The following is a 19,550-nucleotide window of genomic DNA, read 5'->3' as shown; positions in this document are numbered from 1 at the left end:
TGCCCGTCTTCTATATCTGCGTGTACACAGGTAGCACATTTGTGATAAGGAGCACATTGGAAGGCATTGAGTGGGTTGAAAGCATTATGAGGGCTAGATGTCTTTAAAAAGGAGCATTAGACCGTTAATACTCATTATCAGCCACTTTTTCAGTAAGATGGAGATATAAAAATAAAATTTAGAGATGGAGATATTAAAATAACATTTAGCTAGCAGAGCTAGTTCATCGGAGTCATTTGTGTTCAGTATGGGAGCAAAATAAAGACACCTTAAGAGCACACAGTGGATCAGTCAGACAGGACAGGTGAACAATAACGTTCAGCACAGAGAGATGTGAACATTGAAAAGCTGCTGAACACTAGCATGGTCTGGCAGTGTAGGGAAGAGGACAGGTCTTATGCTTGGATCACACCGGCAGCGTTTCTGCGCAAAATAGTACGCAGCATCATCTGGATATGGACGCAACAAATTCAAAATTCACCTTCTGATACCATTTCTGTCAAGCTGTCTACGCATACAGTTTGACGCATACATTCGACAAATCCAACATATGCACCACACTGAACACACTGCAACGATGCTGCAAAGCAAATCCCATTTTAATTTGTCACATGCACCGAATACAACAGGTGTAAACCTTACAGTGAAATGCTTATTACAAGCCCTTAACCAACAATTCAATTCTAACATTAACATAAGAATAACAAATAATTAAAGTGCACCAGTAAATGACAGCGGGGCTATATTGTCAAGTACCATTGTCAAGTTAATTGAGGTAATATGTACATGTAGGTAGAGTTATTAAAGTGACTATGCATAGATGATAACAGAGTAGCAGCAATGTTTCGGGGGGGGGGGGGGGGGGGGGGGCAATGCAAAGAGAAGTCTATAACTAGTGTGGCTGGAGTCTGACAAGTCTTAGGGCCTTCCTCTGATACTGTCTGGTATAGAGGTCCTGTATGGCAGGAAGCTTGGCCCCTGTGATGTACTGGGCCGTATGCACTACCCTCTGTATTGCCTTGCGGTTGGAGGCAGATCAGTTGCCATACCAGGCAGCGATGCAACCTGTCAGGATGCTCTCGATGGTGCGGCTGTAGAACCTTTTGAGGATCTGAGGACCCATGCCAAATCTTTTCAGTCTCCTGAGGGGCAATAGGTTTTTGTCATGACTGTCTTGGTGTTTTTGGAGCATGTTAGTTTGATGGTGATGTGGACGCCAAGGAACTTGAAACTCTCAACCTGCTCCACTACAGCCCAGTCGATGAGAATGGGGGAGTGCTCGGTCCTCCATTCCTGTAGTCCACAATAATCTCAAATGCAGAGATTCATTGGAAATTAATGTAATTCTGGTGTACCAAAATGCAATGATACAGTCAGTGTGATCAAAGCGTTAGTGCTGGGCAGAGCCTGTCAGTCGCAGTACAGGGCAGGCTGTTTAATAATGTTAGGAAAAGTAATGGATAGATGACTCATTAGCCTAACCTTGGTCCTGCTCTTGTAAATGCTTACAATTTTTTAATTTTATAAATCATCTAATCTAAGAAAGACAAACCTGTACTGTACCAATTGACACACCTATCCAAATTTGGTTCCAGATTATGAACTAACTTTTTGTCAGTAACACTAACCAGGCAATGGTTTACTGTATATCATGTCATGTATGTAAAGGTGACACTCCTTTCCATTATGTTAGGGATTAACTAGAATCTCATACATACAGTAGGTCTACATTGTATTGTCTGAGAACCTTTATGCAGAGCAGGGAACAATAATCTCTGTTAATCCAGAAGTGAAATCTAGCATCATTTGGGTCAGATCCGTGATTAAATTCTGTTCATACGGGTTAGAAATTGAAAGATCTGGCAAAAACGAAGTATTCACCCTCGGAAACTCAGCCCCCCTCCTGCAATCGACGCACTGGAGCAGTTTAAGCACTACCTTCGCCCAAACCTGATACGTCCAAATAACCACTGATGAAAACCCCCAAAAACATAACTAATGCAGTTCGTTATCTCATGCATCCCATTCAGTCCTTTGGTTTACACGCAGAATCTGCCCATGGGAGATTGAGGGCACACACACACACGCCTGGGTGTTCCTCTTATTTACAATTACATTTGAGTAATTTAGCAGACGCTCTTATCCAGAGTGACTTAAAGTTAGTGTTTATTTTAAGATAGCGAGGTGGAACAACCATGTTTTATAACCTTCCCCTCAAGATCTATCATCTTACATTACCCCCACCTCTGTGGTGAGTCCCTGAGCGTCCTCCTCGAACTCTAGCCGTGCCCAATTCCTGTCCTTACCAGTGACTTAAGGGCTGAATAACATTGTAAAATTCCCGTGACATAAGGATATATAGTAGAGGTCGACCAATTAATCGAAATGGCCAATTTCAAGTTTTCATAACAAATCGGAAATCGGTATTTTTGGGCGCCGATTTGCCGTTTTTTTTTACACCTTTATTTAATCTTTATTCAACCAGGCAAGTCAGTTAAGAACACATTCTTATTTTCAATGACGGCCTGGGAACCGTGGGTTAACTGCCTTGTTCAGGGGCAGAACGACAGACTTTCACCATGTCAGCTCGGGGGATCCAATCTTGCAACCTTACAGTTAACTAGTAATAATAATATATGCCATTTAGCAGACGCTTTTATCCAAAGCCCAACACGATAACGACCCGCCTCTCTCGTTGCACTCGCCTGTTACGCAAATGCAGTAAGCCAAGGTAAGTTGCTAGCTAGCGTTAAATTTATCTTATAAAAAAACAATCAATCATCACTAGTTAACTACACATGGTTGATGATATTACTAGATATTATCTAGCGTGTCCTGCATTGCATATAATCTGACTGAGCATACAAGTATCTGACTGAGCGGTGGTAGGCAGAAGCAGGTGCGTCAACATTCATTCAAACAGCACTTTCGTGCGTTTTGCCAGCAGTTTTGTTGTGCGTCAAGCATTGCACTGTTTATGACTTCAAGCCTATCAACTCCCGAGATGAGGCACGTGTAACCGAAGTGAAATGGCTAGCTAGTTAGCGCGCACTAATTGTCATTTTGTTGCGGGTTCGAGCCCAGGGAGGAGTGAGGAGAGGGACGGAAGCTATACTGTTACACTGGCAATAAAGTGCCTATAAGAACATCCAATAGTCAAAGGTTAATGAAATACAAATGGTATAGAGAGAAATAGCCCTATAATTCCTATAATAACTACAACCTAAAACTTCTTACCTGGGAATATTGAAGACTCATGTTAAAAGGAACTGAAACGTTAGCTTCCTTACATGGAACATATTGCACTTTTACTTTCTTCTCCAACACTTTGTTTTTGCATTATTTAAACCAAATTGAACATGTTTCATTATTTATTTGAGGCTAAATGGATTTTTATTGATTATATTAAGTTAAGTGTTCATTCAGTATTGTTGTAATTGTCATTATTACAAGTAAAAAATAAATCTGATTAATCGGCATCGGCTTTTTCATTTTTATTTTATTTTACCTTTATTTAACCAGGCAAGTCAGTTAAGAACACATTCTTATTTTCAATGACGGCCTGGGAACAGTGGGTTAACTGCCTGTTCAGGGGCAGAACGACAGATAGCTTGTTAGCTCGGGGGTTTGAACTCGCAACCTTCCGGTTACTAGTCCAACGCTCTAACCACTAGGCTACGCTGCCGCCACGAGAAATCGGTGTTGAAAAATCATAGAATCGGTCGACCTCTAATATATAGGCACTGTATATACACTATACTGAAACAAACCATTAAAAAGAGACAGGGCACACAACACTAAAGGAGTAGTCGAAGCACACGGACATTTTAGTCAGTACTGAGACTGAGGTAGCTCGAGAGGACACGCTGCACCACTGCTTCCAGGGCTCGCCCTCCAACCAGTCTCCTTCTCTTGCTCGCCGTCTCTTTGGTATGGGTTGGAGAGCAGGCAGAGGGGATTTGGCTGTGCACCACTGAGGCGCAGTTTCTAATCTCCTAAATCCACAACAGAGAGGTCCTGTCAACAGCCTGCCCCCACCTCACACACACAGGACTTCACACCATACACCGGAAAGCAGTAGTGTAAAGTACTTAAGTAAAAGTACTACTTACAGTGGGGCAAAAAAGTATTTACACAGCCACCAAGTTCTCCCACTTAAAAAGATGAGGCCTGTAATTTTCATCATAGGCACACTTCAAATATGACAGACAAAATGAGAAAAAGAAATCCAGAAAATCACATTGTAGGATTTTTAATGAATTTGCAAATTATGGTGGAAAATAAGTATGTAGTCACCTACAAACAAGCAAGATGTCTGGCTCTCACAGACCTGTAAGAGGCTCCTCTGTCCTCCACTCGTTACCTGTATTAATGGCATCTGTTTGAACTTGTTATCAGTATAAAAGACACCTGTCTACAACCTCAAACAGGCACACTCCAAACTCCACTGGGGCCGAGACCAAAGAGCTGTCAAAGGACACCAGAAAAAAAATTGTAGACTTGCACCAGGCTGGGAAGACTGAATCTGCAATAGGTAAGCAGCTTGGTTTGAATAAATCAACTGTGGGAGCAATTATTAGGAAATGGAAGACATACAAGACCACTGATAATCTCCCTCGATCTGGGGCTCCACGCAAGATCTCACCCCGTGGGGTCAAAATGATCACAAGAACGGTGAGCGAAAATCCCAGAACCACACGGGGGGACCTAGTGAATGACCTGCAGAGAGCTGGGACCAAAGTAACAAAGCCTACCATCAGTCACACACTACGCCGCCAGGGACTCAAATCCTGCATTGCCAGACGTGTCCCCCTGCTTAAGCCAGTACACGTCCAGGCTCGTCTGAAGTTTGCTAGAGAGCATTTGGATGATCCAGAAGAAGATTGGGAGAATGTCATATGAAACCAAAATATAACTTTTTGGTAAAAACTCAACTCGTCGTGTTTGGAGGACAAAGAATGCTGAGTTGCATCCAAAGAACACCAATACCTACTGTGAAGCACGGGGGTGGAAACGTCATGCTTTGGGGCTGTTTTTCTGCAAAGGGACCAGGACGAATGATCCGTGTAAAGGAAAGAATGAATGGGGCCATGTATTGTGAGATTGAGTGAAAACCTCCTTCCATCAGCAAGGGCATTGAAGATGAAACGTGGCTGGGTCTTTCAGCATGACAATGATCCCAAACACACCGCCCGGGCAACGAAGGAGTGGCTTCGTAAGAAGCATTTCAAGGTCCTGGAGTGGCCTAGCCAGTCTCCAGATCTCAACACCATATAAAATCTTGAGGGAGTTGAATGTCTGTGTTGCCCAGCAACAGCCCCAAAACATCACTGCTCTAGAGGAGATCTGCATGGAGGAATGGGCCAAAATACCACCAATGGTGTGAAAACCTTGAAGACTTACAGGAAACATTGTCAACAAAGGGTATATAACAAAGTATTGAGAAACTTTTGTTATTGACCAAATACTTATTTTCCACCATAATTTGCAAATAAATACTTTTTTGCCCCACTGTATGTCATTTTTAGGAGTCTGTACTTTACCATTTATATTTCTGCAAACTTTTACTTCACTAGATTCCTAAAGAAAAGAACACACTTTTTACTCCATTCATTTTCCCTGACACCCAAAAGTACTCACCCCGTTGACAGGAAAATGGTCCAATTCACACACTTATCAAGAGAACATCCCTGGTCATCCCTACTGCCTTTGATCTGGCAGACTCTCTAAACACACATGCTTCGTTTGTAAATTATGTCTGAGTGTTCCCCTGGCGATCAGTCAATAAAAAAATCAAGTGTGCCATCTGGTTTGCTTAATATACAGTTCAAATGGATTATACTTTTACTTTTGATACTTAAGTACATTTTAGCAATTCTATTTACTTTTGATGGTCCATTTAAAACCAAATACTTTTAGACTTTGTCAAGTAGTATTTTACTGGGTGACTTTCACTTGAGTCATTTTCTGTGAAGGCATTTTTACCTTCTCAAATATGACAATTGAGTACTTTTCCCAACACTGCCAGAAAGAACAGGTCTGTCCCATGCAGCTACTCACGTCATGGCTGTAGCATGATCTTGCTCCAGAGTAACCACAGAACTCAGTGCGAAGCCACTGATGTTATGCTAAACACTAAAATCAGAAAATGGCATCTGACATTTTCTGGAGCCCCCCAGGGACAGGAGTACAGGCCATGCCTGTGACAGACATCACAGAAAATACCCACAATAGAGAACCGTTCAAGGGCAGAATGTTGAGCTTTCATGAGATTAAGGGAGCTACGTAGGGCCAATTAAGCTACGTAGCGCCAGGCTCCTGAATCTCCCTGGAGTACATAGGGCAGTATCCTTCTCCCTCCTCACTGGGAGTGTGGAGGCACCCCACCAGGCTATCCGCACTGCTTCGAGTCCACTACTCATTTCTCTTTACTGTAGGTTTGAGATCACTGAGAAGTATAGAGGATATGATCTCCATGGCAAAGATGACAGCTGCTGAGCCTATGCTCTAGTGACTCTGAAAGCCTGGGAGAGAAAGAATGGAGGACGCTACTGCTGAGCTACTCTCATCTGAGGCTTCATTAGTGAAGGCCTGCTGCTCCCAGCCTCCTCTCACGCCAATTCCATCATACCAACTCCAGATGGCTGGGGTGATACCATGCTCTAGAGATCTGAGAGATGAGCATCTCTGTCAGAGATATAGATAACATCCAGGAAAAAAACTAACATTTTAGCACTCCCAAGATCATGCTACAGAGGGCTAGGACTGGGGGGAGGAACACAGAATGATCTTCCCTGAAGTGATGTAATACTTAATGTTCTGTGCTCATACAATATTGACGAGAGCTGCAGACTTACTCATTATGCATTCTTTATCTTGGCTTTGAGGTAGAGTCATTTACAAAATAAAAATAACTTTTTTCTACATGAAAATGCATTATGAAATAATGACATTAAAATTATTGTTCAAATGAAAATGCCAGCCTAAAATAGTGAACGTTCAAAATATTCCTTTGTCAGGTCCACATAAAAAAATATATATATTTCAGTTGTGTGTATTACTTGCTTTTATTTAATTACTTTATCAAATAAAAAATTTGAGGCAGTAACAGCCAGGCAGCAAATCTAACATTCTCTGTTCTCCCCATACGGAACGGTCTTTAGTCATACTATTTAGCTAGAATAGCCTGCCTACGTACAGTGCATTCGGAAAGTATTTAGACCCTTTGACTTTTTCCACATTACACCCTTACTCTAAAAATGGATTAATATATTTTTTAAATCCTCCTCATAATGACAAACAAGTTGACATTTTTGCAAATGTATTCAGTACCAGTCAAAAGTTGACAAATACTCATTCCAGGGTTCTCTTTATTTTTAAAAACTATTTTCTACATTGCAGAATAGTGAATACATCAAAACATGTGGAATCATGGTAAACAAACAAGGGAAAACAATCCATTTTAGAATAAGGCTGTAATGTAACAAAATTTGGAAAAAGGGGTCCAAATACACTGTCAGACAGAGCTGCAGCAATCAATTTACTAGTTCTTTAAAGATGATAATGCATACTTTCAAACTGTCCCTCGCGCTCGTCATTGGGATGTCTGCATTCCTCTATCATGCAGTGGCCTATGTCGTCTGTGTGTACTTAACCTAACATACCATGTTTCTTCGATAAACGATACAGAACAAAAATATGAAAACGCAACTTACAACTATTTAAAAAATGTAACCGAGTTACAATTCATAAGGAAATTTAAAGAAAATCGTGAGTCCCTAATCTATGGATTTCACATGACTTGGCAGTGGTGCAGCCATGGTGGACATAGGCCCACCCACTGGGGAGCCAGGCCCAGCCAGTTAGAATGATTTATCCCCACAGACCATCCTGCAGGTGAAGAAGCCGGATGTGGAGGTCCTGGGCTGGCATGGTAACACGTGATCTGCGGTTGGGTCCAGTTGGACATACCGTCCAGAGAAATTAACATTAAATTCTCTGGCAACAGCTTTGGTGGACATTCCTGCAGTCACCATTCCAATTGCACACTCCCTCAAAACTTGAGACATTTGTAACATTGTGTTGTGTCAAAACTGTACATTTTAAAGTGGCCTTTTGTCTATAGCACAAGGTGATGACACCAACACTTTACATTTTTTGTTCAGTGTAGGTAGAATATCTACTTAATGAAAACTACAACTCCCTTCAGCTCAGCATCCGATTAAGTCAGGCCCCCGCACCTCTGATTCAGAGGGATTTGGGTTAAATGCGGAAGACACATTTCAGTTAAATACATTGTTGGACAACTAGGTATCCCCCTTTCCCATATAGTTCGACTTACTTGCTTGTGAATTATTTGATTTCTCGCTAGAGAAACAGCACGTTGGGCTCACACAAAAAGCAGAAGTAAATGGAATGCAAGTAATTGAACAGACGTTGGTCAATCAGTTGTTTAATAACCTACACCCCCCCTCCCCCACACACCATTTTTAATAATAAATTGGTTAAGTCGTTCAGCACTAGTAAACACCCAATGGGTGGACCGAAGATGCAATATAAATCAATAAAATCCCGCTGACTCAGTATTCCAAATAACCCTATAGGTATTGTTCAATCACTGCAATGGGTATCAAACTGGTAGAGTCAAGTAGGCAGTCAATTAATCGCCTCAGTCAGGAGTCCCTGAATTAAGCTGCAAAATGAAATCAGCCCCCCTAGGATGTTGGATTCCTATGGCTAGTAGCAACTCCCAATGGACTAGAAGAGCAGTCAGCTACTTAATGCTTCTTGGAGTGAGTATGATCAATCTTCAATTTAATTTTTAAATATTTTTTTAAAGATCAGTGGGAGAGATACAGTAGCAACCAGGAAATGAACTTGAAATTCCCTAGCACTAAGCACATGATACATTTAATTATATTTCTCCTGGACAGCAATGGCCATTTTCCTTCATCAGTTCTGGCAAAGAACATCGGTGTCCCAAGTCTAGTGGGTTCATTTGATCAGCTCTGAATAATAAGGACAGACTAATGTATGGATCTCTAGGAGACGGCCGCTCGCTCATAAGCTCAGGGCAAATGTGTCAATATTGATGAGGTTGTGGAAATCGCTTAGAGGAGGATCAGCATGAATGGAGGGAGTACCACAACAGGGAGTGTGTAAGGACAGAGATTGTGGATACATGAAAAGGATGAAGATTGAGGTGGAACAAAAGGTTCCTCTGACTTTTCCCTCTCTCCCCCCCAGACAGGCTAAAGTTTCCCACACTAGAAATATGAAATGAGCTCCCTTAGGGCCGACCGATTTAGGTCTGTTCACAGAGCATGATGTCACAACTGCTGCCATGCTCTATAGTGCTACATCTGTCATTGACATTAGTAAACTTCGATTTTCAAGAGGGACATTAATGTTACTTTATTGCAAGCTCTGCGCCAGTAAATGAGTGATAGAGATTAATGGACCTAAGGAGGAAACGGTCCATCATCGCCCCAGAAAGGTTCTTAGTAAAAAGAATCATTCCCTTTGCTTAAAATACAACAACGTTCTACGGCCATTTTTTGTCCGCATTTAAAATCAGTGAGGAAAGTCCCATGAATTAGGTATTAACAGAATATAAAAAAATACCCAGACTGCATCAAAGTGAACCAAAAAGCCCTGTTCAAAGGAAAGTAAACTTCCCAAATGTTTATGCAAGGAATGATCAAATTTAGAACATGATTATTTTGGTTGCCATTATTGACCTTGTTTACCACCAGATGGAGACTTGGACGTTATCAACAGGATCAGCTTGAAGACTACAAGGACATAAGTGAAGGCTGCGAGCCTGAAGCTTATCTGGAACAGGAGGTGTGTGTGGTGGAGTGGGTTTTAACCTTGATCAGACAACAGCCTCAGAGATTCACCACACATTCAGACCGACATAATAAAAGAGTTCTCCTTGTACAGTCACACACACCCCTCCAAATAGTGTAGAAGACAACATCCCAATCAAAACATATAGGCATATCACGACCAGACTGGCTCGCTATTGTGACAGATTCCTCTGGGAAGCACACAGACCTGTAAGGGAACATTGTCATGTTTCACTGGCTCAGGCTAGTGTGTCACATTTCATTTGAAAGGATTAATTGCATCGAACTGTCCCTAAAATGTTTGCAAATATCAGGATCAGAAGTCGGTATTAAACAGCACATAAAACAGGGGATTTAGCTAAATTTATGTGAAATGTGTTCTTTATCCTGTAAACAATGTGAGAAGACTGTTTGGGAACCTCCATGACCCTCTGTGCCCCACTCACCCAACAGAGCATCTCAGTCCCTCCTTATAATAGGGGGTGACAGCTTTATACATATACACCGTAACAACGCCAGAGCATGTCAATGGATACCATCGTCTCCCATGCGAAGAGGTCGTGCCACAAGAAAACCTGACTGGCACAGCCCTCACCTTCCAGGGAGCCCACAGACTAAAACATAAAATAAAAAACTTGCAGGTGGGTTTACATTGTGCTCTCCCAATTGGCATTGACAGCACAGCTAAAAGTCTGAGCATGGGAGAGGCCAGAGATAGCCCTGGTGGTTGTAGACCTGTGTGTGGAGGAGAGGGGTGGGGGTGCCACAGGGTCTGGGCTGTAAGGAACTGCTGGCCTTTTGGGAGAGATGAGAGCACTGTTTACTTTGGGACCATTCCATGTACGTCTTTCTGTCTGGGTGTGCTGGAGATATCTCCAGAAAAAAAAGGAGAAAGAACATAAGACTACATAGAAAGAGTGAAACACACCACAAAAACGAGAGGCAGGGCAATGAATGGCTCGATTTCCTCAAGATTTTTCGGTTCATTAACAGATTGCAGAGAGCTATTCAGAGCCCTGGGACACAGTCACTCATACTACACAACCTGCACATGACAAACGGTCACTAGCGTTTCAATGAAAGACAAAAGATAACGTCTTCCCGGATGTGAACACACATTTGGTTGTTGAAATCACCTGAGAAGTAATGCCCCAAGCAGGAAGCCCATTATTAGTGGTGCTCATGTTACTCTTGCCTCCTCACAGACATACAGAACAGGGGCCTGGGGAGCATCTACATGAGGCATCTATGAGGAGACTGTGGAAACATGCACACTGTTTCCACCACCGGCCGTTTACAGTAGAATATCTGGGAAATATCTGGGAGTAGGGAGACATGAAGGGCTGTGTCATATCCTAAAGAAGCCGAAACGTCCACACTGACAGGCCAGGCTACTGGATGGATGAGTGGACGAAGGGGATGGGGCTCATCAATCATTCTTCCTCCAGTATTTCCTTTCTCCCCATCCACCCGTGATACGAACCATGCATGCTCTGCCTCAACGTACAAACCCAGGTAACATGTACACATTCTCTGGATTTCAGCAGCTTTAGACAGGTGTTGCTCAATACAATATTCAATTTTAAAGCATGGACATAGGGGGCATAAACACCAGATCTCGGTCAGGCAACAGGAACAAACTAGAATCAAACAGTGTGTTCAAACATAGATCAAAGTTCATAGGGATTAGAACTAGGGATAGGCTATTCATCTGCATTCTTTTCTGGATAACTGCTAAACTTTTCAAGTATGTTGAAACCAATGATGCATGTTCTTTACAACCCATGACATCTGAAGAACTGCAGGAAATAATCTTCAGACCTGCAAAATTCTCTCCACCAACAACAGGGGTATGAACAGTGCTTGTGTGAGCAGGATATTCCCCAATTAATCTTTTAACCTCAATTTAAAAAAAGGGCACAAATGAATGTGTTTGGGTAATTGAGTTCATGTCTTATTGAACTTACCTGGACCACTTCTATTCCTCTTTTCCTGAAAGGCAGATAAGAAAAAAAACAAATCAGAATATGTACAATCATTCATTATTCTAATATCCTGAAAATGTAGAGGTTGGGGGAAGAGACACAGCAATGCCTTAACTCCAACAGATTACCCTGACAAATCTGCAGACATTAAAACAAAATTGACTACAATTCTCCAGTGTATTTTCAAGCTCTCTGTAGTGGTGAACCAAAATGGCTACCAATCATAAGGAGAATCTCACACCATTACAAATGTTATGGCTGTTTTGAAGGGCAGCGAGATGGTTGGCAAAGAAACCAAGATAGCGCATGCACCTCGCCACTTCAAGGGTCCGGAGTCTGTCTCGCATAAAACATTGACATACTTAAGTGCCAACAGACTTTGGCATCAGTGTTTAAATTCAGAACACACAAATCTTATGAAATTCTGGGAATGGAAACCAGTGGCATAACACTCAAGAATAGAATGTGAATTTGTTCTAGGAATTCATAAATAAAATGGCCATCAAGTCTAAATTAAATAATCTCTGAATGCTTAGTCTGGGAGTCCAGGGCCAGGGAATGCCTTTACTTTTCAAAGACACAGCGATGGAGCTTTCGGTAAAAAAAATATATATATATATACATAAATAAAAAGGAAGGGGTGCTTGGCAACGCACCAACCTACAAGAGCGAAGTCCTTAGTAGCGTTTGTGTAAGCTGCTCTAACGTAATAAACCACAATGCTGTCCGACGACCACTGAAGGACTTGACGGTCTTTCATATCCACCCCAGTCTGCCAAAACAAACAGAAGTAGTATAAAGGCAGTTCACACTGCACCTTAGCTCAGGGTTAAGAGCGTCCTTAGCCCTGAGCTAAGGGAGAGCTTAGCCCAGGGCTAAGCGAGTGTTCATACTTGCATATTCTAAAGTCGGCTAGCACCAACCTTAGCCCAGGGCTAGCTGGCCCTGCACCAGAGCAGGGTTCGCACAGACTTTGGGGTTAGCCCCAGAAACACAGTGCTAAAATATTACGTGTGAAACGGGGTCAAGAGCAATGCGTAGACTGCCCAATCACAAGTGGCACATTCACTTAACTGACATATGAAAATAAAACGCATAACAAGTCATTTCAAACCATTTAATCCAAAAACATTGGTTGCTAGGCCAAACAAATGCAGTTTCAATGCAGGCTGGCTAAAGTCTTCACTTAGCCAAGTAAAGCTACTAACTCCACAGCTGGAATGATAGAAAACTCAATCTCTGTTTTCATAGATTTCTATTGATATTTAATTGCATATATCCATGACAGTAATTGTGTTGCATTAATTCCCCTGAATCAGAAAAGTTGATGTCTCATTCGTTCACAGCATTCGCGTGATAGAATTTAAAAAGTGAAACATTGTTTACGAGGATGCCAACAGGAAAACAGCAAGGTTTATACAAACCATGACTGTTGGAAGTCGAATGCTAGGCTAGAATCAACATTTAATAGTGTGTTAATAAATGTCTTGTTTATAACATTGGTTGCATGTCAGATCTAGAATGTTGGTTGCATGTTGTGTTTGTCCATTGTCCCAGGGCTTTGGAATACAAGTGTGAATCTTTAGCCCAGGGCTAAAGCTTAGTCTAGGGCCAGCCTAGCCTGGGGCTAAGAGCCTGGAGCTAAGACAACCTGGAGCTAAGACAAAAGTAGTATGAAATGGCCTTAAGTGGCTGAGTTCAAGTTTGAGTGTTTTCCGTACTATAAAAACACAGTGATCAAAACAAAATGTTAGAGGTCATCAAGTAGTGAGGACATGCAGGTCCTACTCATCTGAACATACAGACAAATATGGATGGAGGACGGAATGAACACTAAGCTAGGGTATGTGGAAAAACAGTGAACTTTCAGTGGGCACCATGTCAGAATGCTTGAGGGTATTTTTGTTTCAATAGAAGCTGTTCAAGCTTCTTAGAAATCTGTCAAGGCAGTGAGAGGGATGGGACATGTAGAAACCTGCTGGTTCTATGGGAGCGGTTGTCTAGATCAGATATTTCCTCATTATGAAAGCATGAGGTCCAAACGCAAACACGGAAGAGATGGCATCTTCCACAGAGCTGTAGATTTTAATGGTGATTAGCGGCCTCAATGAGACCGGGCTTTCTGATGACTAAACATAATTACATGCTTAGACACAGAAGGAGATGACAATTGTCACAAGATTAGGTATTTTCGGAGTAAGGCATAAAAATGTATTATATGAGTAAAACATTTTACTGAGCCGGCAATTCATAACGTTTGAATTGAATTCTTACCAATGCATGTTGCATTTGGATCAGTTTGGACTCCCAGACTGATGCGCTCATCTTACACATTTGAACCAGGGACCAATGCCTATGGGTGAATTGTTACATCCCTAGTGACCACATAATGCAATCAGAAAGGAAGTCCTACTATAGTGGTCACTTTCGCTTTGTGAAACTGAAATGATACTTCAGACTATTGACAGCAATATAACCTACATCTAGAAATCATGGTGTGTGTGTGTGTGTGTGTTAGGCCAATGGCACCATGCACACAGGCACACTCCAAACAAACCTTTGACCTTAGTGCAGTAAAATAGGTGACAAGTGGAGTACATGTTACAGCAAGGAATAACCTGCTACTTAGTACTAGGCAAAATGACGCCCCCTTCAAAAGGGATGGGCACAGTTATTCCAATAACTAAACGCAAGTTAGCATTTGATTACCTCAGAGAGCATTCATAGTAAAAGAAAATGTAAGGTTTAGTCAAATGTAATCAAATTATCTATGCAACATAGCCTACAAGTATAGACCATTACATTTGAAATGTTAAAGTTTAATGACAATGCCCCCCATTTAAAAAACAAAAACAAATCTGTTTCACATGTGTAGCTTCTTAATGTCGGTCAAAGAAAACTGACTATAGTCAGACACTCCATGTGTAGCAAGTGAAGTGGGAGATTTCTAAATCAATGCAAAATGTAATTAAAATGACATAATTACATTGGCTAAATGATCAACCAACAGGTAGGTGGTTGTTTCATATGAATGGAGATGTAGACATTGGACAGAGCGCGCAGCAAAATAGCCTCAATTAGCCTTGCTACTTTAGCTAGCTAGTTAGTTGGCTGGCTACTGTAGCTAGCTTCTTTACAACAATTTGATGCAGTTAAGACCGGCACTACCAGATGGTATGATAGGTAACCTATGGCAGCAACAAGTTTGTCTAACTTGCGAGTCAGTTTGGCTACTTTCTATCCCCATCTCCTTGACATAGACTGAGACAGAGCAGCGCACCAGCTTTAAAAAAAACAAGATTTAAAAAGATAGTATATGAATACTGAAAATCATTTAAAAATGCCCATCCCTATTCCTTAACTATATTTTCCAAGAGTAGGCAAAACACAGAAGATTTGATTGTTCAAACTGATCCCTAACCACCCTATAACCTATATACTACACACCTAGCCATCCTCCAGATGGAGTCATTTGGTTGGAGGGTTATGAAGAGATTTAAAATATTTGGAGGATTACATTGTCATAATCTGTGCTGGCTCAATCAGGTTGCTTTGAGTCAACAGCTCCCATGGCAAGGTGAAAATCACTCACCACTGCCATCAGCAGAGAGAATCCACTCTGAAAAAAATATCCTACCTAACACAGACCTTCCCTAGTTGAATGTTTTTTGGTCATCACACATTGTCTGCCCTTTAGGTGTTTTCACACAGGCTGAGTGTGACACTCCTAAAACACAGGCAACAGAGAGAAAGGATTGATTAAAGCCAGTTTGCCTGAGTGTTGTGGGTCCCATCCCTGCTTGTTGATACCAAATACAGCACTATTTAGCCATCAGCAGGCAGGGTTTACAGTCAGTTCTGCTGAGGAAATCCAATGCAATCCCTGCCCCACTTTACATCGCCTTATATAACCATTCACTCTGCTGGAGACTGATACAGCAAGGCACAATTAAGGTAAGAGATACAGTCTCCCTCTACTCGAGGCACATTGCACATACACCTACTAGGTGCTTTAGTAAAGCCTCTTTTCCAAATTCCAGTTGCTCAGGTTTCACAAACCTAACACACCCATGTTATAAGAGAGGCACCTGGAGCCATAAACCACACCCACATACCCCCATCTTACACACACGTATGTGTGGTAGTAGAGTAGTGGCCTGAAGGCACACACTTAATGTGTTGTGAAATTGGTTGTGAATGTATTGCAATGCTGTTTTTTTAATTTTTTTAACTGCCTTAATTGTGCTGGACCCCAGGAAGAGTAGCTGCTGCCTTGGCAGTAGCTATTGGGGATCCATAATAAATACAAATACACAACAAACAATTGCCCCCCCCCCCCCCGCATCTTTTTTTTCAGTGAAATCATTAGACTAGACAAATTCATACATTTCTCTCAATGAGGACTCAAACAGTAATGGTGAGAGCCTCCACACTAGTGCCACAACTCTTGTGCCCACACATACAGAACTCAGCATCACGCAGAGAGCAATTATCACGTCACAGGAGACCAATCAAAGGTCTAATTAACTATGCTTGAAGTAATTTCCTCGCCATCTTAAATAAGCATGCCCCTCTCAAAAAATGTAGAACAGATATAACCCTTGTTGGGTCACTCCAGACCGCACTGCCCTCGACCAGCACAAAAACATAATGTGGCGTACTGCACTAGCATGGAATAGTCTCCGCGATATGAAACTTTTCAGGGAAGTCAGGAACCAATACACACAGTTACTTAAGAACAAATTCTTATTGTCAAAGATGGCCTAGGAACAGTGGGTTAACTGCCTGTTCAGGGGCAGAACGACAGATTTGTACCTTGTCAGCTCGGGGGTTTGAACTTGCAACCTTCCGGTTACTAGTCCAACACTAACCACTAGGCTACCCTGCCGCCCTTGGTTTGTCAAATGACTGCCTCGCCTGGTTCACCAACTACTTCTCAGACAGTTCAGCGTGTCAAATCAGAGGGCCTCTGGCAGTCTCTATGTTGCTCTTGCTGCGGGTGATTCCTTGATCCACCTCTACGCAGACAACACCATTCAGGATACATCTGGCCCTTTTTTGGACGCTGTGTTAACAAACCTCCAGACGAGCTTCAATGCCATACACTCTTTCCGCGGCCTCCAACTGCTCTTAAATGCAAGTAACACTAAATGCATGTTCTTCAACCGATTGCTGCCAGAACCCACCCACCAAACATCAAAACTCTGGAAGGTTCTGACTTAGGTATTTGTAGTTGTCCACATATTCTAGGTGTCTGATTAGACTGTAAACTCTCCTTCCAGACATTAAGCATCTACAAACCAAAATGAAATCTAGAGTCGGCTTCCTATTTTGCAACAAAGCCTCCTTCACTCACGCTGCCAAACACACCCTCATTAAACTGACTATCCTACCGATCCTAGACTTCTGTGATGTAATTTACAAAATAGCCTCCAAAACTCCACTCAGCAAACTGGATGCAGTGCCAGCCGTTTTGTCACCAAAGCCCCATACACCCACCACTGCAACCTGTATGCTCTCGTCGGCTGGCACTCACTACATATTCGTCGCCAGACCAACTGGCTCCAGGTCACCTATAAGTCTTTGCTAGGTAAAGCGCCGCCTTCTCAGCTCACTGGTCACCATAACACCCACCCACAGCACGCGCTCCAGCAGGAATATCTCACCGGTCATCCCCAAAGCAAACACCCCCTTTGGCCGCCTTTCCTTCCAGTTCTCTGCTGCCAATGACTGGAACGATGTGCAAAAATCAATGAAGTTGGAGACTTCTCTCCCTCACTAACTTTAAGCATCAGCTATCTGAGCAGCTCACCAATCGCTGCACACAGCCCATCTGTAAATAGGCCATCCAGCTACCTACCTCATCCCCATATTGTTTTAATTAACTTTTTTGCACACCAGTTTTTCTACTTGCACATCATCATCTGCACATTTATCACGCGTGTTAATTTGCTGAATTTTTATTATTTCGCTACTATGGCCTATTTATTGCCTTACCTCTTACTCCATTTGCACACACTGTATATAGATTGTTCTATTGCTATTGACTGTATTTTTGTTAATCCCATGTGTAACTGTTTTTTGTTGCACTGCTTTGCTTCATCTTGGCCAGGTTGCAGTTGTAAATGAGAACGTGTTCTCAACTGGCCTAACTGGTTAACTAAAGGTTAAATAAAAAATGTCTGCGCTCTACGGACAATTCCTTCAACCTCATGGCTTGGTTTTTACTCTGACATGCACTGTCAACTGTGGATCCTTAGACAGGCCTTTCCCTTTCATGTCTCAAGGATGATCAATGGAAACAGGATGCACCTGATCTCAATTTTGCATCTCATAGTAAAGGTTCTGAATACTTGTGTAAGTAAGGTATTTTTGTTTTTCTAAAAACCTGTTTTTCGCTTTGTCATTATGGGCTATTGTGTGTAGATTGCTAAGGATAAAAAAGTTTTAATCCATTTCAGAGTAAGGCTGTAACATAACAAAATGTGGACAAAGTCAAAGGGTCTGAATACTTTATAAGCACTTGCCCAAAAATGTAAATGCATCAGTTTCAACTTTACACTGGGAAGGAACAAGAAAAAACAGAGTTATTTGTATTTTGGTTATTGCCAGTAACAACAAATCACCTGCCCAAGGAGAAACTGCTTGCACAAGGCAATAGGGAAACCCTTTTATGTCAATCACTGTAATTCTGTTTCATATATATAAAAAGGCTGTCTATTCAGAGACATTGAGAAATTATCATGGCCCAGAAACAGTTACATGATAGATGCAAATTGAGCTCACGTTGGTTCCATTATTTGAATGTGTGTGAAATCTACCACAGATTCTGGGGCTTAGCCTACCCAATGTAAGCAAGTAAAGTGTTCTCTACAGACCACAGAATTTGTCAGCCTCTTCAAATAATGTTCAAAATGTGTATTCCAAAATATATCAGTTAAGAAAAGATGGTTCAATTCCTGGATCTTGAAGTCATTAAATGGAGTGGACATTGGTCACTACTGTTAAATGAGATGATTACCTAGCAATATGTTCGAGACTGGATACATGTAACAAATAGCTACATACTGTAGTTACACTGCTACAGCTACAATGCATATCTTCAATAGTGCTGTCTATATCCCTTCACGACTAACTACTGTAGAGTGGACTGAAAATGTAACCACCAGTAGCTGCATTGTTCTCACCACATACCTGCACAAATCAGCGAAGGCCTGAAAATTCAGCTTCTTCATCTTCTTCTCGCTGAGCCAGTAGCCCACTCTCCTGCCTTTCAAAAAAGTCTGCATCTCTCCACCTCACCTAACGTATGTTCTTAATCCAGATGTTAACAGTTACTGTCGATTCAACCTGGAAAACAGGAAACCGTCGTCTCACACGAACCTAGAGGGAAGGGATGAATTACTTAGCTAGCTAGCATTTCGTATTATGTGAGGAAACCAGATAGATTTGAGGAGAATCAACCTTCCAACTACTTTAGTTCGCTAGCAAACTAACGTTAGTCAGCCATAACAACACTGTTCAGTTTATGACAGTGCTAGCGTACGTTAACTATACAGCCAACTTTCCTTAATGTCAAATAACTATTAGCTACCTACATTAATGTTAACCAGATAAAACAAATGTGTCCCGGAGATAAATCGTCTTCCCCCCCCCTGATTGGCTAGCTGCATTTCCCGAATAGAGACTAATTTCTACAGATGCGCCACAACAT

The 19,550-nt window shown here is 41.9% G+C and overlaps 1 protein-coding gene across 3 annotated transcripts in view; it reads right to left on the bottom strand.

The window, feature by feature from the left end:
• LOC124002089 (inositol-tetrakisphosphate 1-kinase-like) overlaps nucleotides 1–19,550 on the bottom strand; it is a 39,164-nt gene that overhangs the window by 19,131 nt on the left and 483 nt on the right. For all 3 annotated transcript variants that reach the window (XR_006832910.1, XM_046309355.1, XM_046309356.1), the window contains exons 2-3: nucleotides 19,031–19,219; nucleotides 11,819–11,843 (exon numbers count right to left, since the gene is read on the bottom strand). Coding sequence is in view for 2 of the 3 variants with exons in the window: in XM_046309355.1 (XP_046165311.1) it covers nucleotides 11,819–11,843; nucleotides 19,031–19,125 (120 nt within the window). In the remaining variant the exon portion in view is untranslated. The remainder of the gene's footprint in view (nucleotides 1–11,818; nucleotides 11,844–19,030; nucleotides 19,220–19,550) is intronic.

Source organism: Oncorhynchus gorbuscha, linkage group LG17 (assembly GCF_021184085.1).
Source record: "Oncorhynchus gorbuscha isolate QuinsamMale2020 ecotype Even-year linkage group LG17, OgorEven_v1.0, whole genome shotgun sequence".
NCBI lineage: Eukaryota > Metazoa > Chordata > Actinopteri > Salmoniformes > Salmonidae > Oncorhynchus > Oncorhynchus gorbuscha.
Note: the sequence above shows the minus strand (reverse complement) of the source record. Positions and strands in the feature narration are given on the sequence as shown.